Source organism: Canis lupus, chromosome 38, assembly GCF_003254725.2.
Source record: "Canis lupus dingo isolate Sandy chromosome 38, ASM325472v2, whole genome shotgun sequence".
In the NCBI taxonomy this organism is placed as follows: domain Eukaryota; kingdom Metazoa; phylum Chordata; class Mammalia; order Carnivora; family Canidae; genus Canis; species Canis lupus.
Window position 1 is genome coordinate 861688 of NC_064280.1, and position 23947 is coordinate 885634.

Genomic DNA, 23947 nt, shown 5'->3' on the forward strand with positions numbered 1-23947 from the left:
CAGATGCCTTCCTTAGGTCTGACCGAAATCTTTCCTCTTGCCGTGTAAGATACACTCTCAGATCCTGCGGAGTGGAGTTGGGGAGGAGAGGCTTGTACCCCTATCCCCGCCAGTGGAATGGCTCCCCATGTGGCCCCAAGTGCGCAGACAGCCTCTGGCCTCAGTACCTCCCTGTCCTCCTGGCTGCTGCCTGGGCATCCCCTTTCCCTCATGCTCTGTGTGAAGCTCTGTGGCGTGTCCCCATCCCCTGATTCTCACTCTGCTCTGCGATGACCTTTTTCCAAGACAGAGGTTGTACCGCCCCACCTATGGGTGGGAACCTATTGAACAGCGCAGCCAGCAGCTTCAAGTGCCAAAACCAGGGCTCATTTGCCTCTGTGTGTAAGTGCCAACTGGCGTTGGGTGAAGTTTTAGGCTCTCCCTCCTCGTACAGCGCGGCAGAGGGGCGCAGATGGAAGGCCCCAGGACTAAGTCTGCCTGGTTCTCTCCTCTCCAAGGATGCACCTGGAATGTGTGCGCCCACCCACGCAGTACCTATGTTCACGGGGGGCAGGCTGGTCACCAAGGCCTGCGTACTGACTTAGTGGCTTCACCTCTTTGTCCTCTGTCTCCTCCACACAAATAAGAGTGCTTCTCTTAGTCCCTGACTTAGTCTAAGTAGTACTTCTCTAAGTACACAGTACATCTCTGGGGTGAGCTTCTGTGTCTGTGTGCGGGCAGGTGAGCAAAACGGAGGGAATGCGTGCTTTGAGTGGCCACACAGGGTTAGAGTCTGAGAGCCCCCACTGTTGATCTCCTGAAGCCCCTGGAACTTAGAATCAGGACACCTGCCTGGGCTCTGTCTCTGAGCCTCCGAACCTGATCTTGAGCAGAGAGCTTTCTTCTCGCCGGCCTTTGTGGGTAAGCCAGTGGATGGCACTAACTGTGCTTTGAAATCATCACCAGCAGATACATGTTGATAAGAGAGAAAAGCTCAGTCGGCCCTAGGAACCACTGGGATGTTTATGTCCTTAGAGCTGGAGCCTGCAGGGTCCTCGCGAGGAGGAGGTGATGTGTTTTTAGATCCAGGGTAACTGACCCTGGAGACTAAGAGCAGTGAGTGGCCACTTTGTGATCACGTTGTCCCAGTTTGCCCATTTTGAGGCCAAACATTTTGCAGCCTCTGAGCCCTGGGCAAACTGGGGGGATCGGTCACCCTACATGGATCCTGGGCTTGAACAGAACAGGAAGCAGGCAGTCTTTGTTTAAAGGAGTCTTTGACCACCTTCTCCCATCATTCATTTCTTCCCCTGGTTTTTCTTACCTGCTCATCCCGCTCATATTTCCCTTTCAGGTCTATCTGGGAACCCTGCGGACCTGGAGAAACGTAAGCAAGTGTTTGGACAAAACTTGATCCCCCCCAAAAAGCCCAAGACCTTCTTAGAACTAGTGTGGGAAGCCCTCCAAGATGTCACACTCATCATCCTGGAGATCGCAGCCATCATCTCCCTCGTCCTGTCCTTCTACCGCCCCCCAGGGGAAGAAAATAAACGTGAGTGTCTGGAACAGCCCGGCGTGACTCTGATCTGTGTCCTTTCCACCACCACCAGAAAGCACTAGTATTCACGGTTGACAGGTTGTAGCTGAAAGGTTTACCCCACTCTCCAGGGTGGGTTCTCCAAAGAAAACCAACAAGTAGCTAAGAAGCCATACTTCCAGCGCATCCTGACTCCAGGGTCTTCTTCCCCTTCTCCCACCAAATCCTTATGTAGAATATCAGAAGTCCTCTACCCTCCCCCAACCAACAAAACCTGCTCCTCAAAGTGCCCCCCACCAATCATCTGGCATTATGGGGAAATGGCAGTGACCTAGAGCCCAGTGGAGCAGGGGGCCTGGCTGTGTTGGGAATCCTATGCTCTGTATGTGTGACTGGCCAGTCATTTGCACTGACATGCTCTGTGCTACTTAGTCATGAACTTCTTTCGGGCTAACATAAATACTTGTATTGGTGATGACATGATGCCCGACTCTGCTGGCCTCGAGTATCCTCAGAGGAGAGTTCCTCTGCCCAAGAGTTGTATTTTCTAGTATTCTCTTTCCCTCACTTCTCTAGAAGCACTACTCTCATATTTAGTATTCACCAAAGCCCCCAGGTGACCCTTACATTCTGTCCTTTCCCTGGGCTAGAGTGTGGTCTACCCGTAAGTAGCCCAGAAGATGAAGGAGAGGCGGAAGCTGGCTGGATTGAGGGGGCAGCCATCCTGTTCTCCGTGATCATTGTGGTGCTGGTGACTGCCTTCAATGACTGGAGCAAGGAGAAGCAGTTCCGTGGGCTGCAGAACCGCATTGAAAAGGAACAGAAGTTCGCCGTGATCCGAAACGGTCATATCATCCAGCTGCCTGTGGCTGAGATCGTGGTGGGTGACATTGCCCAAATCAAATACGGTGAGAGCTCATGCTTCTTGTACCTATGTCACCTTCTGTATTTGAGTGCTAGGTCCTTTGGCGTGGGGGTGCTGGGAGTCACTGAGGACCCAGAAAGATAAGACTTCAAATTGTGTTAGCTTCTAGGTTAGTTGAAGAAGTTGTTGAGAAGGATTCAAAGAAAGAAGCAACTCTCCCCAAAGAAGGTCACACTTGTACCCTGTGTGTCAGAGGGTGAAAGATACATAATGTTGAGGCCACGGGGAGGTGCTTAGGGATCAGTCATTGTTTGAATTTATCAGGAGTCTTGTCCCAGGTTGTCAGAGATGAAGGTGTCTTTCAGGCTCCCCAGGTACCCCCTGGTCCATTGCCCTGTAGGTAGGGCCTGTGGGAGCAGCCCTGAGACGAAGCTGGATGGTTCCTACCTTCTGCCAGGCACTCACCTACCCTCCTTCCCTGTTGCCCCTTCCCCTCTTGCACACTAGGTGACCTGCTGCCTGCAGATGGGATCCTGATCCAGGGGAATGATCTCAAGATTGATGAGAGCTCTCTGACGGGGGAATCAGATCATGTCAAGAAGTCCTTGGAAAGGGACCCGATGCTGCTCTCAGGTATGGCCTCTGGCTGCTGCGGCTCCCATTCTGCCTCCCCCAGACAGCAGGCTACAGAGACCCGCTGCAGGCCTTGCACTCCACTGTGGCCCTGCCCCATCTCCTTCCCCTAAGTTCATCTGGGGCAGTAGCATGTGAGTGGGTTGAATACAAGGTTATCAGGCAACCTAAAAGAGGTGCTCTACAAAGCACGTGCTGTATGGGCCTTGACAGGGCTCTGCTGGTTAGGGGTGCAGGTGGGGGACAGAGCCTTACCCTAAAGCAGTTAGACACATTTTTCTCCTCCCCCCCCCCCCCCCGTTTGCTTTGTCTATTTTAAATGGGCCCAGCTCTCTTCCTTTCCCTGCTATTTGCTGGGTATATCATTATCCATGGGGAAGGAAGGAAGAGGGACCGGTTTTTTTTTTCCTAAGTTTGTATTCCACACCAAAGCATGGCTATGTATAAAACACAACGCTCCTTCCATCTTCTCCTTTCTCATATAGGGACCCATGTCATGGAAGGTTCTGGCCGGATGGTAGTGACCGCTGTGGGTATCAACTCCCAGACTGGAATCATCTTTACCCTTTTGGGAGCCAATGAGGGAGAAGAGGAGGAGAAGAAGAAGAAAGGTAAAGGGTATTTGGGATGGGATTCTGTCCCCTGCCATCCCCATGAGGAGTCTAGGAAGCAAGGGAACGGACCTGGATGGAAGACCTGGTAGGAAGAATCTACCACATGAAGACTGCAGATACCCAAACTTCTGGCAGAGCTAAAGATGTCACACCTGGCTCCCCAGGGTGCTGTGATGAAAACTAAATCCGGTCGACTCCTGTGTCTGTCAGTGGGTTGTGAAGGCATGAGATGGAAAACTTGTCCCAAATGAGCTGGCCCTGGCAGCCTTCTGGGCAGTCTCCCCACCCTTGCCCCTTCCTTCCTCAAACGTGGGGGACAAAGCAAACCATTGAGGCTGAGGAAAACTGCTGAAAGCGTGGGTGGTCAGTAGAAGAGAGACACAGCTAGGAAGGTGGGAGCACAGAGGCAATATCTAGCCCCACAGTTAGTCCTGTCTTGGCCACTCACTTGCCCCTGAAGGAAGGAAAGACAAGGAAGGAAGGTGAACAAGAAAAAGATCCTAAAGAGAGATCTGCATATACCTTTCCCTCAACATTCCTTCTTTCCCTGGAGAAGGATTTCTTTCACTTGGCTGGAGAACCATCTCAGGCTGTATTGTGGAGGGCAGTTTATCAAAAGGAAACCAGACACATTCCCTTGGGAACTAGACTATAGGTTTTTCTGGCTACCTGCAGATGAGTAAAGAGGAAGCTGGCCTGGTGCTGGAGAAGTGACACAAAGATGCCTTTCAGGGCCTTTGCCATCAGGTAGAACCAGTTCCAACCTCTCACTCTCTAACCCCTACCCCATTTCTCCAAGTGATGTGACTCAAGCCAGGAGCAGCCTCCCAGCAGCGGCTGGGCCCTGGGAGAGAGTAGTCCAGGTGCGGGTGTGCACTCACCCGCATAAATTGGTCTGGTCCACATCGCAGAGTCCAAGAGCCCCTAGAAAGCATGGACATGAGCGGAGACGTGAACTTCCTTTACATGGCCTTCCCTGCCCCTCCACCCCTTTGCTGTGGCCCTTCTGGGCTCTGAGCAGGACCAACAGATTGGAAACCTGATCTCTTAATAGTCACCTTGGGTCTCCACCCCACTTTTTTCTTTCTTGTTCAAACAGGTAAAAAACAAGGAGTCCCTGAAAATCGCAACAAAGGTAACCTTTCCACCCACTCATTTACCATCTCTACCTGCCTACACTCAAACCAGACCTTTCCAGGCCATCTGCCTTCTCCCTTTTCCTCTCCATAAATCTGTTATCTGCTGCTGGGGCCCAGATGCCTCATCCTGAGGAAGGTGCAGAGATTTTAGGGGTGGTCTCCAGATCCTGATCCCCATCGAAGACAGCACAACAGCACCCCCTGCTGTTGTCTCACAGACCCTCCCATCAAGATTTCTCTTGGGGAGTGCGTGGGATTGATCTGCTCTTCCCCAGGGGGCACTGAACTCCCTGCTTCACTGCCCTAGGCCGGATTTAAACACCCACGGTACCGGTACCCCCATTTCAGGCCTAGAAGATGTCAGGGTCCTGACGGTAGAGGGAGTTGGGGTGGGCAGTCCCTGCACCCTCCTCTTGCTACCTTCCTCATCGGTGTCCTCTTCTGGTCTGGATTCCTTCTCTGCTAGTCTTCTTGGGGTGCTCGGACAGAGCCCGTCCTCTGTACCTCTCCTCACCCCTCTTTGTTTTCACCGTCTGTCTTCTTCCTCCCGATCTGGTGTGTGTTTCTTTTTTTGGTGGCTGTGTCTACATCCCGTCTCTGTCTTGTTTGTGAGTCTGACAACAGAGACAGTATCTCAGGAAGTGCCCTTCCCAAGCCAGAGGGGCCGAGCTCCGCAGGGGTGAGGCTGGAAGGGGGCTGGGAACCAGGGAGAACTGCTCTCTTGAGACAGCTACTGGAGATTTTTTTCTTTGTACCCATGTCATAGGAGTCTTTAGGAATAAAGTCATCACATTGGAGAACCAGGGCTCCACAGAAAGAAGTCTTTAATTTTAGGTCTCTTTAACTCTTCTTTTGAAAACCAAGTGGATTTATATGTCTGTCTTTATCCCTCTTATTCCAGACGGCCCCTCCTACCAGCTTCTTCCCTCTCCCCCAAAAGACAACCCTCTACCTCCCCACTCTGTACCTCCCCAACCTTCATCAGACAGGGGAGAGAGGGCATTTCCTTCCCCAGTCGTTGAACTGATATAAAAGGAGGAACTGAAAAATACTGTTTGGGGGACTGTTTCTTCCCTGACAGTCTATAGGGAGAGAGAGATGAACTTTTTAACAGCAGACTAGGATGCTTATGCTCTGGAAACATCTACCAGCCTTCCCCATCAGCCCCTTTCTGCAGCAAAGATTCACTATTTTAAGCACTGAATTCCAGGAAGGATGGCTGTTGGTAATAGCACTTAGTGGCATGACTAATCCTCTTGCTGGAATAAACCTGGCTTGGGGCTCTGAGGTGGTGCCAGGAAGCTGCCACCGAAGAGGAAATCCATAACCTAAAAGTACTCCCGTTTCATCCCTAGTTGTCAGAATATCATTGTAAAGGCCCTAGTAGAGGGTGGAAGGCATGCTCCTTGCCTGGCAGGGGTGAGAGTGGTTGGAGCTGATGCTGGGGGTCCCAGGTGGATTCCAGGAAGGAGACAGAAGAGTTTGGGTCCTCACATGCCTGCTACTCAGTGATACCCCCTTGCCCACTCACCTGTCCTATTTGTGTGCACACCCTAGCAAAGACTCAGGATGGAGTGGCCCTGGAAATCCAGCCACTCAACAGCCAGGAGGGGATCGACAATGAGGAAAAGGAGAAAAAGGCGGCCAAGCTGCCCAAAAAGGAGAAGTCGGTGCTGCAGGGCAAGCTGACACGCTTGGCCGTTCAGATTGGGAAAGCCGGTGAGTAGGGCAGTGCCTCTTGCTATCCATGCTACTCTGCTGGGTCCTCGCCGCTTTGGCTGCCTGCCTTCTGTCCCAGCTGGGCTGGCGAAAAGAGCTGAACCTTCCCAGGGGGCTGGTGCAGCCGAGGTGACCATGCCCCTCTCTCTGCCACCCTCTGGCCACTCCCTGGGTCTTTTCAGAGAGAAGTGTGCCCCTGTGTGCCAGGGTTAAAGACCCCACGGCCCCTTCCCTCCAAACAGAAGGGTAATAAAGAACTGTCACCCAGGGGAGATTCACCTTAGCAAGAAGGAAGACTTGGACGACCGCTCACCTGTTTCCTGTATTGGCTCATAAGCTCCATAAGGGTAGAGAAGGCTCCCGTTTGCCAGCAGTAATTCCCTAGCATGGCGCTAGCACCTAGCTGGCACAGCACAGTACATTCAAAATAAGGACTAGAAGAAACAGGAAGATCATGCTTTAGAGAGGCTTTTTCCAGAGGAGGGGTTGCTAACGGCACTCTTGTGTATGGTGAGGGGAAGTGGCTTCTCCGGCCCCTGCCTCTACATTCTCCTCTCTTGGGGGTGCTAGGAACAGGGGTTGGAGGAAGAAACAAAAGGAAGATTGCTCCTTCCCTGGACATTTCTTCCAAGGGGCCACCTGGTACCACTGTTTAATTTTCTTCTGGGCCAGCCCCTCCGCTGACTGCCATCAGTCTAGTCTGGTACATTCTGTGCAGACAGTTCACCTGGGATCTTGTTAAAGTACAGATTCTGATTGAGGAGGTCCAGGGAGGGGCCCAAGGTGCTGCATTTCTAACTAGCCTCCAAGCGACGCCAGTGCCGCTGATCCATGAACCACACACCAGGTGACAAGGATCTGTAAAAAGGCATTACGGTAGCCACTAACCATGTGTGGCTGTTTCCCCTTAAATGAATTACGATTAAATACAAGGAAACATTCAGCTCCCCAGTGACATCAGCCTTGTTTGAGCTGGTCCATAACCACGCGTAGCTAGCAGCTTCCTTATTGGACAGAGCAAACTGAGGATGTTTGAAGCATCACAGAGAGTTCCGATGGACAGCATTAGTCTAGCATGTTCATTCAGTTCTAGTACCTCGCTTATGGTGACCACCATGAAATCTGGCATATCAAGGGTACACGGGGGACATGAACTGCAGGTGTGGAATCAAGTGGCTAAGCCTGGCACACAGGTGTGAAACATTGAATAGACCCCACCCACCCCCCTCCTGTCGTCCTCCAATCCCTGCTTTAGGGAGTACAAGCTACCTGATGGCTGGCCCCTGGTCTCCTCTCTTGTTTTGGTTTACGTTTCAAGCTAGGCCAGTTGGGGGTGAGGCAAGTAGGGTGCATTGTACCACCGTCGGGGGGGAGTGCTTCTTTAAATTTCGGACACTAGGCACTTTGTTTGCCTGACCTCAGCCCTGACCCTGATGAAGCAAAATTCAGAAGAATATGCTTTTACTGATATAATCACCTCTGGCCTTGCTCTGATTCTTTTGAATCATTAGGCCCTCAGGAAAAGCAAAGACCCAAACCAGACTATGGTTTGAAGCAAAGCTCTTCCCAGATATTATGCCCCAGATAATCTGGTACAGTTGCCCAGACATTGATCCCCTCAGCCTTCAGGGTGGCCAGGCAGCACCCAGGGCAGTTGGAACCCCTAAGCCAGTTGCTTTCTGACCTTGAAAAACTTCTTCCATTTGCATCAGTGTGTAGGACGACCAACTTGTCCCAGCTCGCTTGGGGCGCTCTTGATTTTACCGCTGAGAGTCCCAAGAAGCTGCTCAGTCTCAGGCAAACCAGAATAGTTGGTACCCTGGTTTTCCAAAAATCCCTCTGTGGGGGGAGGTGGGTATAGGGATGGGTGAAATAGGTGATGGAGATTAAAGAATACACTTATTAGGGTGCCTGGGTGGCTCAGTCAGTTAGGTGTCTGCCTTCAGCCCAGGTCATGATCCCAGGGTCCTGGGATCAAGCCCGCATCAGGCTCCCTGCTCAGGGGGAGCCTGCTTCTCCCACTCCCTCTGCCTGCTGCTTCCCCCCACTCTCTGGCTGTCTCTGGCTCTCTGTCAAATAAATAATTAAATAAATAAATTTTTTTTAAAAAGAATACACTTACCATGATGAAAAGAAATAAGATTAAAAATTTTTAAATCCTAATTGTGTTTTGATCTTCTTTAAAAAACTCTCTGTGCCTCAATCTACTCATGAAAGGGGATGATAATACTAACTTATCTCACAGGGTTTTTGTGAGAATTAAATCAGTTATTATATGTGAAGTGCTTGCCTGGCCTATATAGTAACTATAGACATCTTTGCTTATTGTAAACATGTAAATTATTGTCATTCTCTGCCTATGCCATGTAAAGAGAAAGGTCAGGAAGCACCGTGCTAAAGGTTAGCCATGTAGGTGATGGGCTGACACCATAGCGGTATCACTGTAAACAAGTCGTAAATTGGGAACCCAACAGTTCCCATCTGCTAGGGGAGAAGCCCAAATTGATAAACTACTAGGAAATAGGCAAATACAGTCACTACATTCTGAATTGTGACAAGAGGGTAGGTCTGAGAATCACAAAATTTCTATTTTAGAAAACTAGACCAACTCCTTATTTATGAATGAGGAAACAGGTCCAGAGAGAAACCAAGACTAGTCCAAAGCCACGAGTCAAGTTAGTGCAGTACAGAAACTGGAACCTGTGTCCATAGAAGATGAAGCCAGCATTTTTTTTCCCTTACATGATAATGTACAAGCAAGAGAGAATGGGTGGGGGATTTGGGGGTGACTGGAGATGGTGGTTTTAAACATTGGTAGCAAAAATAATAATAAAATAAATAAAAATAAAATAAATAAAGAAATAAACATTGGTAGCAAAGGCTACACTTTATGCCAGCCCCCTTCTGGCCAGGGCCCCAGGGAGGCCTTTGAGCCTGGGCTCATGTGATGTGTTTCCTGGACAGGTCTCATCATGTCTGCCATCACAGTTCTCATCCTGATCCTGTACTTTGTGATTGACAACTTTGTGATACACCGCAGACCGTGGCTATCGGAGTGCACCCCCATCTACATCCAGTACTTTGTCAAGTTCTTCATCATTGGCATCACTGTGCTAGTGGTGGCTGTGCCAGAGGGGCTGCCACTGGCTGTCACCATCTCACTGGCCTACTCTGTGAAGGTGAGACTGGAATAGTGCTGTCTCTTCTTTTAGGACTGAGATGGGAGGGGAGGGTGCCACATAGCCTTCAGTGAAAGGATAGGCCATACGATCTGCACAGATTGAGTGGCGCCTCACAAGAGCAGAAGCCATTGGCATCCTTGGAGATGAAAAGGACCATCTTGATCCGTTGCATCAAGGTTTAGGTAACCCAGTAAAATCTGAGGACGATTCACAAAAATAGTACCCTGCATTTTTGTGCAGACAAGAGGATGAGATGCGGAGACATGTTGGCAAAAAATGGCCTTTGACATATATTTGGCAGAGCTCAGTCGGTCCCCCCTCAAGTCTATCCTCATCTCCTTTGTAGAAAATGATGAAAGACAATAACTTGGTGCGGCACCTGGATGCTTGTGAGACAATGGGCAATGCCACAGCCATCTGCTCTGATAAGACCGGCACGTTGACCATGAACCGCATGACTGTGGTACAGGCATATATTGGAGACACTCATTACCATCAACTCCCAAGCCCTGATGTCCTTGTGCCCAAGGTCCTGGACCTTATTGTCAATGGTATTTCTATCAACAGTGCCTATACCTCCAAGATTCTGGTAAGCTCCTCCTTTGCCTAGACACTTAGAATGGGTGGTTGGAGGGAACAATTCCTTTTCTCTGGACAGAGAAATGTTCTCTTGTTTATCCTGCCTGAATTGCCACTGCACATCCCATATCCTACTCCTCGGTGAACATGTTTGGGATGACTGGGGATTGATTCATGGGAGCAGAGTGGGGGATAGGGAGGCAGGTAGAAATCCAGATCTATGAAATGCCCACCAATCACCATATGATGGCAGTATCCCTAGGAGAGATGGGTTTATCAGGAATAAATTCCATACTTTCTAGAAACTAAGGGACGGTATTCAAATGAGACCCACATGGGGTGAGATACCAGCACCATCCCCAGGGCAAACTAGAACATCCCTAAGCCCTGGATGGCTTAGGAACCACAGTCACCACTGACCACTATCTGCTTACCCTTGGGAAAGAGATAAATGCTATCCCCACATGGGCGCCGGGGACATATGTGAACATTTTGTAGGGGTGTTCTTTCCTCCCAAGTTCTCCCTAGTAGAAGCATGGTACTCAACAGCACATACAATTTTTCTCTCAGCCTCCAGAGAAGGAGGGAGGTCTCCCGCGGCAGGTGGGCAACAAGACCGAGTGTGCTCTCCTGGGCTTCGTCACTGACCTGAAGCAGGATTACCATGCCGTGCGCAACGAGGTGCCCGAGGAGAAGCTCTACAAGGTGTACACTTTCAACTCTGTGCGCAAGTCAATGAGCACAGTCATCGAGAAGCCCAGCGGGGGCTACCGCATGTACAGCAAGGGCGCCTCTGAGATCATCTTGCGCAAGTGAGCCTCCCTTCCCCCACTTCTCTTCCCTTCCCGGTCCTCCCCGTGGGAAGGTCTGGGTGACATGCACTGTGCTAAACCCATCCAAAGGGTCAGTGAGCCCCCTTTCCGGTGGGTGACATCATCACTAATATCTGAGCATTGAATCAGGCTGAGGCTTGCTTTTGAGTGCCTCGGGGGGCCCATTCTACTTAATCTGCACAACCCAGTGCAGTAGATGCTATTAGCACACCTGTTCTACAGATGAGAAAACAGACGTACGAGAAGTGAAGTACTTGCTCAAGGTGATACAGCTCATAGTGGTGCAGCCAGGATTCAGAACTTGACAATCCAAGCTTCCATCTTCTAATCTGAAACCCAAGGAATACCCTCGGGGTTACTATGATTAGGTGATTCGTCGCACGTTGGTGCACCTCAGGGCTGTTGTGAGTTCAGTTCTAGACTGCCCCAATGAAGTGGAGCAGATGAGTCTTTTTTTGTTCCGCAGTGCATATAAACCTCATAGCTATACTAGGCTGTAGTCTATTAAGTGTGCAACAGCATTTTGTATAAAAATACAATGTACATACCTTACTTTAGAAATATTTTATTGCCAAGAAAATAGTCACCATCACCTGAGCTTTAACGATCATCAGACCTTTTTGCTGGTAGAGGGTCTGCCTTGATGTAAGTGGCTGCTGGTTGATTGGGGCAGTGGGTGCTGAAGGCTGAGGCAGTTATGGCAGTTTCTTAAAACAGGACAATGAAGTATGCCGCATCGTTTGACTCTTTCCGTGAATGATTTCTCCGTAGCATGAGATGCCGTTTGATAGCATTTTACCCACAGTGAAACTTCTTTCAAAATTGGAGTCATTTCCCCTCAAACCCTGCTGCTGCTTTATCAACTAAGTTTATGTACTATTCTAAATCCTCTCTTGTCATTTCAACAGTCTTCACAGCATCTTCATCGAGTAGTTTCCATCTCAAGAAATCATTTTCTTTGCTCATCTGCAAGAAGCAACACCTCATCTGTTCAAGTTTTATCATGAGATCGCAGCCATTCAGTCCCATCTTCAGGCTATGCTGCTAACTGTAGTTCTCTCACTGCTTCCACCCTCCCTGCACTTACTGCCTCACCTGAAGTCCTGAACGGTGAGGGTCAGAGTCATCCATGAGGGTTGGAATCAACTTCTTCCAAACTGCTATTAGTGTTGCTATTTTGGCCCCTTCCCATAAATCATGAACGTTCTTTATGGCATTTAGGCTGGTGAGTCCTTTCCAGAAGGTTTCCAATTGACTTTGCCCAGATCCATCGGAGGAATCTCTATCTCTGGCAGCTATAGCCTTACCAAAATGTATTTCTTAAATAAGAAGTCTTAACGCCCTGATTCATATGCTGCAGAATGAGTGCTGTGTTAGCAGGCATGAAAACAATGTGAATCTCATTGGACAGCTCCATCAAAGCTCTTGGGTGATCAGGTGCATTGTCAGCGAGCAGTCATATTTTGAAAGGAATCTTTTTTCTGAGCAGTAGCTCTCAGTGGTGGGCTTAAAATATTCAGTAAATCATATTATAAACAGATGTGCTGTCATCCAGACTTTCTTGTTCCATTTATAGAGCACAGACAGAGTAGATTCAACATGATTCTAAAGGGCCCTGGGATTTTCAGAATGATAAATGAGCATTGGCTTCCATTTAAAGTCACCAGCTACATGAGCCCCTAACAAGCAAGTCAGCCTTTCCTGTGGAACTCTGAAGCCGGGCACTGACTTCTCTCCAGCTGTCAAAGTCCTGGATGCCATCTTCTTCCAGTATGAGGCTGTTTGATCTACACTGAAAATCTGTTATTTAGTGTAGCCACGTTCATTAATGATCCCAGCCAGACCTTCTGAATCACTTGCTATAGCTTCTACATCAGCACCTGCTGCTCCACCTTACACTCTGATGTCATAGAGACAGCTTCTTTCCTTAAACCTCACGACCCAGTCTCTGCTGTTTCAAACTTTTTCTGCAGAGTCTTCATCTCCCCCAGCCTTCCTAGGATTGTGGAGAGTTAGGGACCTGCTCTGGATTAGGCTTTGGCTGAAGGGAATGTTGTGGCTGGTTTCATCTTCTATCCAGAGCACTCGAACTTGCTCCATTCAGCAATAAGGCTGTTTGGTTTTATGGGAGAAATGCTTTTCATTTCCTTCAAGAACGTTTCCTTTGCATTCAGAGCTTGGCTATTGGGAGCAAAGAGGCCTAGCTTTCAGCCTCTCTTGGCTTTTGACTCACCTTCATCACCAAGCTTAATCATTACTAGCTTTTGGTTTAAAGTGAGACATGTGAGACTCTTCCTTTCACTTGAGCACTTAGAGGCTATTGCAGGGGCATTAATGGCATAACTCCAGTAGTGTTGTCTCTCAGGGGAGGGGAGGCCTGGGGAGAGGAGGAGAGAACGGGAAAGAGCCAGGCAGTGGAGCAGTCAGAACACATACGACATTATCAATTAAGTTAGCCATCTTATATGCATGTGACTCGCAATGTCCCCAGACAATTACAATAGTAGCATCACAGATCACCGTAACAAATACAATAATAATGAAAAAGTTTAAAATATTGCAAAACTTACCAAAAGGTGGCACAGAGACATGAAGTGAGCAAATGCTTTTAGAAAATTGGTGTCATTAGCGTTCGATTCAGGGTCGCCACAAACCTTCAATTTGTTAATAAATAAATAAATAAACAAACAATGCCTGCAAAGTGCAATAAAGCAAAGTGTCATTAAACAAGGTTTGCCTGTATGTAAAATGCCAGGCACATACCAAGTACTAACAAATGTTAGTTCTATGTTCCTTTTTCCTTCTCATGCTCAACTCCACTTATAGGAAGTTGAGTAACTTCATCAAGTAGCTAGACTGTTCATGGGTCATTATAGGCTGACCGACATAGGTACAGGGCCAGTAGCTATAGAATTAACCAGGCCTTTATTTGGCTTTAGCCACCGTCTTTCAACCAACCCATTTCTGTGGAGCACACCCTATGCACTGAGCACCATTCTAGTACTATTCACGTACCTGGAATTTAAAATGTCTCTCCACCTTTGAGAAGTTCAAAAGAGGGGGTAATCCACAAATGACTCTTGGCATCACATTCACATATGAGTAGGAACAGACAACATGGGAGAATCATACCTTTGGCTTCCCTAGACCTGATCCATCTACAAATCACCCCACCTTGGGAAAAGGGACTCGGCTGGATGATGAACAGAGATTTCTTACCCAAGAATGCTGTCTTTACGAGTAATGCAGGATTGCCAGAATGTCTGCAAATGAGTGTAGAGACATCTGGGGTGGGAAAGGGTTGCTGCTTCCTGACTGTGTGCCTCCCCAGGTGTAATCGAATCCTGGACAAGAGAGGGGAAGTGGTTCCATTCAAGAATAAGGACCGCGATGAGATGGTCCGCACTGTCATCGAGCCCATGGCCTCTCAGGGACTCCGAACTCTCTGCATCGCTTACCGGGATTTCAATGATGGCGAGCCCCCATGGGACAATGAGAGTGAAATCCTCACTGAACTGACGTGTATCGCAGTGGTGGGCATTGAGGACCCTGTGCGCCCAGAGGTGAGGCTTTGGCTTGGCAAAAGGGTAGGAGAACATGAATGGAAGTCTTCCAACAGCCTCTGGCCCACATGCCAGCCGAGCATGATGTAGGGGGTAGTCCCCCCATAGAAGGGAACGGAGGTACTAGTTCCATGTTTAGCTGTGACCCCAGGCACGTTACCCAACAGCTTCTCACGTACAGGGATAGATGTTTCTGTGCCTTCTGCTTCCCAAACCACTGTGGAGTGCTGAGCTGATAGAAGCTGGCATTCTGACAGTGAATGCTGTCTGAGGGGTGAGAAACATAGGTTGTATTGAGCTTATTATTGGGTACCTAAGAACAGTCAGAGTTAACTGGGACACCAACTTTGCCTCTAGCCACCTTCTTTCAATCAACATATTCTTATTGACTGCCCCTAGAATAGCTGAACAGTAATCTAGAAACTAAGGCGTTGAAAAGGTCTCTGCTTATAATAAGTTCAGACTAGTGGACTTTTAGTTGTCAAGGCCCAAGGGCATAGGAGACTATAAAGAATGGATTTGTTGGAGTATGGGCCAGGGAAGTGGAGAATGCTAAAAAGGGAGATGGTGGCCAGATCCCAATGAGGTATGGATGTGCCCTGCTAAGAAGTCTAGATTGTAGGGAGAGTACACTTCCACACCTGGCTCCTCAAGCAGATTTTCTCTTCAACTCATGCTACAGTAAGGCAAGTTCAAATGTAGTATTATGAATAGGGCAGAAGTCGGGTGGCACCAAACAATATAAAAATGACCAGACCTAGCCTCTGCCACGTGGCACTGCTCCTAAGTGCCTCTCTCCTGTCCACAATGAAGGGACCCTTCACCACCCCCACCTCCTCCTTTCCTCTCACCTTACTCTCCACAGGTACCTGAAGCTATTGCCAAATGCAAACGAGCTGGCATTACTGTCAGAATGGTGACAGGTGACAACATCAATACAGCCCGGGCCATTGCCACCAAATGTGGCATTGTGACACCTGGGGATGACTTCCTGTGCTTAGAAGGCAAAGAATTCAACCGACTTATCCGCAACGAGAAAGGAGAGGTGGGTCCTGGCTAGGAAGACCTCATCTCGCAACGGGGTGGGGGGCAGCTCTCCTGTAACGGATCCAGGACACAGGAAAGAAAGCGACTGGGTTTTGTTTTTCTTGTTTGTTTGCTTTTGGGTTCTGTTTTGTGTGTGTGTGTTTTGAAGATCGAATTGGCTTTATTGAATGATTTCATGAATCAGGCAGCAACCCATATAACCAGTAGGGGCAGCTGTGAGGAGTTGGACCCCAAGTGGGTGGTTTTTAAACTGAAATCTATTCGTAGTGAACTATTCCTTCTACCGCAGCTGCTCAGGTGGCAAAACTGAGAGGTTTCTTTATTCTCATTATCTTCGCTCATAAGCTGTCTTTTGAGACAGCATCACTGACTTTTTATGTCTTCCTTATTTTTCAGTCGTGGGATGATTTCATCCTGATTTCCCTCCACCTCACCCCCCTGTGTCACTGCCCCATGGCACAGGTTTGCAAGAGGATGTGGTCTGGGTGTGGAGCAGACCAGAGCCTCCTGGTCTGCATAGAAACCAAACCTAAGACCTTAGGAGCACTTTAGCCACCTGACGCAACAGCCAACCCTGGCCCACCTCCTGCCAAGGGTCTAAGAAACAGGAGACAGACTCCCCAGTAGGAAATTGGGAGGGAAATGAAGACACACAGGGTCTGAATGGTCACCATCAATGAATCTGCCCTTGGAGACTGAGCTGTTTCATCTCCCTTGGAGGCCATGGTAACACCCCCCAGGGGCTGTGGAATGTGAGCTCTTCCAGAATCTCGGAGTATGGGGAGAAGTAAACTCCCCCTGGATGGCTGTTCTGAGCTTGACTGACCTGGTGTGCTCTGGTGTTGGCAGGTGGAGCAAGAGAAGCTGGACAAGATCTGGCCTAAGCTTCGAGTCCTGGCACGATCATCCCCCACTGACAAGCACACACTGGTAAAAGGTGAGCTCAGCTCCTGACCAGATGCCTGGAGCAGATGAGAGCAGACTGGGGCAGACAGCCAAGAACCAAGGGCCAAAGCAACTCTCTCATCTTGAATAGGGAGGTCCCAGGAGAGCTCTCCAGCTCATGGTGGGGAGCAGACAGTTTAGCAAACACCTGTACATAAGACATATAATGAAGTTGTTCTAAAACATCATGTCTTATTTGCCAGTAGTAATATGTACTAGTCAGAGCAGGTTAAATTATTCTCATTTTGCCAATAAGAAGGTTTGAGGCTGAGAAGACAAAGGACTTACCCAGACTGCCCAGCTTCAACCCCCAGGACCCTGTCTTCGGATCAACCGGTGCTTTCTCCAGCACACCCTAGCTGCCTTAGGGCACCAGCCAGGCTACCTGCTGAGGACAGACTCACAGCTCAGAGCACCCTGCAGGGAAACAATTTATAACCTTTGGGTGATACTACAGAGCCTCCAGCAGAAGGAAGAAAAAAGGGAAGAATGAAGTAGAAAGAGAGGTGGTACACATACACTCACACTTCGATGGCCCAGCTTGGACTCCAGAGAAAGGGCATCCAGACATCAAGTATGTGTGTAGATGTGTGCACACATGCATTTGTGTATATGCTGGTGTCCAGCTCTGACATCCCGATCTTCTGTCCTCTCCTCGCTAGAAGAAGCCAGCCTCCTGGGAAGTCTAATTTCTGGCTTTAACACACACACACACAGACACACACACACACACACACACACACACACACACACACACACACACACCAGCTGTTTTGCTTCCTTTCCTGCTTAGGGAGCACGTGGCCCTCTTTGGCTGAGATGGGATGGAATGATGGTTGGGCTTCACAGCTGGCTTTGGGACCTTGCAAGGACTTTCCCCTCTCTTGGTTTCAGTTTTCTCATCTGTAAGGTGGTGGGAGTTGCTTAAATCATGGATCTCTCTGGGTGCTCTGCCGCCCTCCGGCTGTTCCTGTTCCCTTGGCTTCTCTCCCCATTCAAGCTGCTTTGCCTCCTGGCCCTGGAGGCTGAGACACTGCTCCCCCAGCCACCAGGGGGAAGGAGCTTTAGTTGCCAGAATGGCCGCCAAGTGACCAGTCAGCCCACTCACAGCCCTGGGGCCTGGTCTTCACTCCTTCCTGTGGTTGTTTTCAGCTGGTAGCTGGACTTCTATTTATAAATTACCTGTGTTTCTGTGCCTGCTGCCAGGGTGAAGGCCGGATAAGGTGCTCCTCTAGCCCTTCTTTACCTCAGAACAGAATGAGGCAGACCAGTAGCAGCTTCTCAGAAGCTGACAGATCTGTCGCGCTCAGACAGGTGGTTATACTTTCAACATGTTATAAAGTGAGCTTGTTACCCACAAAAGAAAAAGGGAAGAAAGGAAAGAAAAAAGGAAGGTGGTAGCAGGGACCAGAGAGGAAGACACAAAAAGCACCATGGTGGGGAACAGAGGGCTTGCCACATGCCTGGGATGGCGCATGTGGATTCGTTGGGGCACATCTCTCTTCCCAGGCATCATCGACAGCACTGTTGGGGAACAGCGGCAGGTGGTGGCTGTTACTGGTGATGGCACAAACGATGGGCCAGCCCTGAAGAAAGCCGATGTTGGCTTTGCCATGGTAAGCAGCTCGGCACACTGTCTCTGCCTGCAAGCCACCTTCTCCGAGAAGCCAGGATGAGCTTCTTGTAGCCTGGTGCCTCCTGTACCATCACACCCCACCCTGTGCTCTTTTCTCTGACACTCTCTCTTCTGCTGACCTGGTTGATAAAAGTCTGTGTAATGGGAGACCCATCAAGTGTGATGATCCAGGCAGGGAAATCATGACACCTCATTACCCAGGAGAGCGAGACCAACTTAAATTTGCCCGTGAAGGTGGGCGTATTGTCTGTGTAGGCACACCATAGAAAATTCATATTCTATATGAAGCATGGCCAGAACTGTTCATCGCTCTGCTTTTCACTTGTGAGGTCAGGAGCATCAGAATCACTTGGAAAGTTTATTCAAAATCCCATATTCCAAGGTCCGCCACGTGGCTGTCTTGATTCAGCAGCATCTGGGTAGGTCCCAGAAGTGCTTGGCTCTTCCTAACAGGCACACTTGTTGCTTCTGATGTTGCAGCCAATGCAGAAGCCCCCAGATTGCCAAGGACATCCTTACACTCAAGTGGCTTGTGACTGTAAGCCTCCCATATGTATTGAACTATTGGTGATTTTTAAGAGTGGAAGGAGATGCAAGAAGTAATCTGTCTGTAGGGTGTGCCATTTAATACCAACAACAAAAGCTTTGATTCTAGGAAATTTCAAGAACACACAAAAGTAGAGAGAATAGTCTAATGAATCCCCACGATACCTGTCACCCAGCATGAATTATCAGTACCTGGTCCATCTTGTTCCACAGAACGTTTCCCCCAGTCCTTACTTCTCCCGTCTCAGGCTGAACTGTCTGAAGCAAATAAAGGACATCACGTCATTTCATTTGAAAGAATGTTAGTATATACACCTCTGATAAGTGTGCATCGAAGACTTCTGTCTAGAAGAATCATAACACCATTGTCTCACCACAATTTGGGCCCTTACTATTGTTAGTCATCTAGTCCATGTGCCAAGGGCTTCATAAATCCTGTCTTTATTGTTTCTTTGTCCAAATCAGCTCTAAATAAGATCCATATGCTGCAGTCGTTTCTGTATCTCTTAGACCTCTTAATCTATAGCAATAGTTTTTGAAGCAAGCTCCTCCTGGAAATCTAAAGGAATACAGATACTCAGGCCCCACCCCAGCTCTACTGGATCAGAAAGCTCAAAGTTGGGGCCCAGTTGGTTGAGCATCCGACTCTTGGTTTCCACTCGGGTCATGATTTCAGGATGATAAGATCAAGCCCCACATCAGACTCCAAGCTTAATGGGGAGTCTACTTGAGATTTTTCCCTCTCCCTCTGCCCCTCCCCATGCTCATGCACATGCTTGCGCTCTCTCTCTCTCTCTCTAAAATAGATAATTAAATCTTGAGCACCTGGGTGGCTCATTTGGTTAAGCATCTGCCTTGGGCTCAGGTCATGATCTCAGGGTCCTGGAATCGAGCCCTGAGTCCAGCTCCTTGCTTAGCAGGGAGTCTCCTTCCCCCCCCCCCCCCACCTTGTGGGCACACACAGTCTCTCTCTCTCCCAAATTAATAAATAGAATCTTTAAAAGTAAATAAAATAAATAATTAAATCTTAAAAAAAAATATTCCAGACTCTGAGAAGGAAAGCTGGTGGTTCAAGAGAACACATATTATTCAGGCACAGTCTAGGCACAATGAACCACTAATTAATTTTCAGTTAATTGTTGACTGGGAGCATTCTGAGAGTCAAGGTTCCAGATGCCACCCTGGACCAACCTCACAAATAGCCATTTCTTTTTTTTTTTTTTTTAATTTTTATTTATTTATGATAGTCACAGAGAGAGAGAGAGAGAGACAGAAACACAGGCAGAGGGAGAAGCAGGCTCCATGCACCGGGAGCCCGACATGGGATTTGATCCCGGGTCTCCAGGATCGCGCCCTGGGCCAAAGGCAGGCGCCAAACCGCTGCACCACCCAGGGATCCCCATTTCTGAGTATAATAGACACTGTGTTAGCTTTCCAGCCCACCCCATCTTTTTTTCCTAGCTATTTAGTTTTGAAGGAACCAGGCTGGTTGTCTACATAGAATAATGCATAGTGTGGATTTTGTTGATTGTATTCTTGTCACACACAATCAGATTCTAGATCCCATCTTTCATAAGGGGCTACAAAATAATGTCCAGATTTTCTCTATTTTTTAACTTCAAGACTTCTATAGAACCTTGCCCTCGTGGACTATTTAGTTACTCTAAGGTTCAGGTTCCTATATGAAAGGTAGCTTTTTCTTTATTTACTAGTTTCAAAATGAGTTGACTTTTTAGGATCCTCCAAAGATGGCAAAGGAATTACATATATATTTTTAAATTTTACTTACTTAGTAAATAGGCTCCATGCTCAACAGGGGGCTTGAACTCATGACCCCAAGATCAAGAATCACACACACGGGGCTCCTGAGTGGCTCAGTTGGTGAAGCATCTGCCTTCAGCTCAGGTCATGATCTCAGGGTCCTGAGATCAAGCCCCACGCAGTCCCTGCTCAATGGGGAATCTGCTACTCCCTCTGTCTCTGTATGCTCTCTCTCTCTCAAAAAAAAAAAATAAATAAAATATTTAAAAGAAAAAAAAAGTCACTCTACTGACTGAGCCAGCCGCATACCCCATGAGTTGTATTTTTTAAATTAACTCTACTAAGTTACTCTACTAAAAACAGTTGTTTATTTTTTAATATCGTTATGAACTCATGGATTTAAGTATACTTGATGTGTTTAATCCATTGCTCTTGTTATTATTATGACGTTCACATTGATACATCATTAGTCTCATGAATACTGCTGGGTCCTCTAGATACAGCCCCAGTTATCTTTAATACCTTACTTTGCTTCTGAAGTGATAAGATGTTCCAGAATCATGCATATTTCTCATCCTAGATCTGGAATCATCCATTTCTCAAAGGAATCCTGCTTTTTAGTGAGAAATGGTACTTAGAGAACACAATCTGAATGTCAGGGTGTTCCTTACTACCAAGTAAATCATTGTTTCTAGATCTTTTCAATGGGCTAAGCTAGGAAATATATCTTATAAAAGATACATATATTTCTTTTGTGTGTGTGTGTGTTTCTTTGTTTTAAAGATAAAATATTTCAAGAACCCATATTGGTGTTTTCAATTCACTTTTAGAATTATAGAACTTGAAAAAAACTTGAAAAAAAAAAAAAGAATTATAGAACTTGGGGCATCCCCGGTGGCTCAGCGGTTTAGCGCCATCTTCAGTCCAGGGCGTGATCCTGGAGACCCAGGATCCAGTCCCACATCAAGCTCCCTGCATGGAGCCCGCTCCTCCCTCTGCCTGTGTCTCTGCCTCTCTCTCAATCTGTGTCTCTCATGAATAAATAAATAAAATCTTGGGGAAAAAAAGAATTATAGAACTCTAACTTACTAATTTTATTTAACTTCCTTTATTTTATATTTATATCTCTTAAGATGAAAATTTTGATTCTTGATGGTATTCACGTAATCCTTACTTTGTTTTACCCTAAATATAGGTAATAGTCTCAAAAAAGCAAAAACAATACAATTACTTTTCAAAAAGGAGTTCAAGATTTTTCTCTTAGTTCCTGTTATCCAAAAGGTATATCCTGCTAGGTTCTACCATCAAGTTACTATGGTTTTTTAAGTCATTTGGGACATTTTTCCTTTGTGTGGTTGTGCTACCAACTGGTTTTACCAGTTCATTTATACCATGTTGCTTTCCATTTTAGAGATTGCTTCTTTTTTTTTTTTTTTTTTTTTAAGTAAGTTCCACAACTGTGAAATCCAACAAAGGACTCAAACTCATGACCATGAGATCAATACCTGTGCCAAGATCAAGAGTTATACACTTAACCAACTAAGCTACCCAGGCGCCCCTAGAGATTGCTTTTTAAACTTAATTTTGTTTTATACTCAATAAAATAGTGATATAGTTCTAAAGTCAAATATACAAAAGAAAGTCTATTCCTAGAAATCCAGCTTCTATCCCTATCACCTCCACCCTGTTGCCTCCCCTCTTAACTCCAAGTAACATTTCTTTGTTTTTGGTATATCCTTCTGTTTGCTCCTTTAAAATATAATCAAATGTATAATATATTTGTATCCTATCCTCTTAGATAAGTGATACTTATTTATACTACTACGTATACTTATCTACACACATACCATATACTCTTTTTTTACATTGCTATTTTTCACTTAACCTGAAAATTATTCCGTAGTAGTAAGTATATATAGTTCTTTTTTCTTTTCTTTTTTTTTTTTTTTTTTACTTGTATCTTTCTTTTTGCAGCGCATGTAACAGCATTTGTGTGGATGTGTTAGAGAACTCTTTGATGGGGAAACTGAGTTGTATAGTCTACAATAGATATTTGTTTATTGCAGTCTGGATAGGAAAATATTACTACCAGGTAAAGAGAACAAATATCTACTATTGCAAGCCAAATTAATGAATAAGCTCCTCTGTGGATTATAGGATTTACAAGACATGGAATAGAAGTATGGGCTGGAGGTGTTAGGGATGGTTTTGCATCACATGGACTATTAAAGATAGAGAGGGTTTAAATAGACAAGGAGGAAGGATGTTCCAGATTTAGGGAAATGGTGTAAGTAGAAGTCTAGACCCTAGAAGTGAATGAGAGGTTCAGAGAATTGTGAATAAACCACCAGGTTTTAAGCAGAAAGATTATATAGGAGCAGGCTGGAAAATGAATCCAAGTTCACCTATTGGCTACCAGTCTAGAAAATTTACTGTTTCTAAAAGCTCAACTTTCAACCATTGATATGTCTATTGAGAAACCTTTAGTGGTTCCCCAGGAACAGGAATTTGTACAAGGATAGGACATCTGAACTGTGCTGCCAGACCACTCCTCCCAGAAAAAAATGTAAGGTGACTTAGAGGTGTGGGGGAGACAAGGACTTAAGTGGGACATTGACAGTGGCAAAAGAAATACAAGAATTTAGGGGTGCCTAGCTGGCTCTGTTACTGGAGCATGCAGCTCTTGATCTTGGGGTTGTAAGTCCAGACTCTGTATTGGATGTAGAGATTACTTAAAAATAAAATCTTTAAAAAGAAAAAAGATAGAAGTGTAAGGATTTGGACGTAGAATAAAACATGTTCCCTTATCCTTCCCTTCATTTCTCAGGCGAAGGAGTAGCAGAGAAGGGAGAAAGGAATTTCAGAGATAACTGTCATTTCCAGTCTAGCATCAGGTCCCAGCCCTGCTTTCTGTGGACTGACAATGACACATTTTCCCTTCCTTTTCTTTGGAAGAGATGAGAACACAAAATACCCTGGCTTGGTCATTAGCATTTGCATGGCAAGTGTGCCCTCTTGTGTTTATGGCTGGTTCAGAAGCTTGGTGGAGGTCTGGAAATACAGTCTAGGTTCAGAACGTAGATGACCTGCTTTATCTAGGTCCTCGCTGTTCTTCTTCCCTTTCTCACTTAGGGTATTGCAGGCACAGATGTGGCCAAAGAGGCATCAGACATTATCCTAACAGATGACAACTTCACCAGCATTGTGAAGGCAGTGATGTGGGGGCGAAACGTGTATGACAGCATCTCCAAGTTTCTGCAGTTCCAGCTCACTGTCAACGTGGTGGCCGTGATTGTGGCCTTCACTGGAGCCTGTATCACTCAGGTGAAAGGAGCGTGGGGTGGGCCGAGAGGAGAGGGATGAGGGGGG

The 23947-nt window shown here is 47.1% G+C and overlaps 1 protein-coding gene across 7 annotated transcripts in view; it reads left to right on the top strand.

Annotated features, from left to right (window-relative positions):
• The window catches only part of ATP2B4 (ATPase plasma membrane Ca2+ transporting 4), a 98598-nt gene that overhangs the window by 56561 nt on the left and 18090 nt on the right, over positions 1-23947 (top strand). For 5 of the 7 annotated variants that reach the window (XM_025421211.3, XM_025421209.3, XM_049106935.1 and 2 more), the window contains 14 exons: positions 1334-1531; positions 2167-2424; positions 2889-3014; positions 3500-3625; positions 4728-4763; positions 6325-6486; positions 9451-9665; positions 10015-10257; positions 10818-11059; positions 14412-14643; positions 15509-15688; positions 16540-16627; positions 18145-18251; positions 23711-23902. In XM_025421211.3, the coding sequence (XP_025276996.1) occupies positions 1334-1531; positions 2167-2424; positions 2889-3014; positions 3500-3625; positions 4728-4763; positions 6325-6486; positions 9451-9665; positions 10015-10257; positions 10818-11059; positions 14412-14643; positions 15509-15688; positions 16540-16627; positions 18145-18251; positions 23711-23902 (2405 nt within the window). The remainder of the gene's footprint in view (positions 1-1333; positions 1532-2166; positions 2425-2888; positions 3015-3499; positions 3626-4727; positions 4764-6324; positions 6487-9450; positions 9666-10014; positions 10258-10817; positions 11060-14411; positions 14644-15508; positions 15689-16539; positions 16628-18144; positions 18252-23710; positions 23903-23947) is intronic. The other 2 variants (XM_025421210.3, XM_025421208.3) reach the window with 1 other exon arrangement.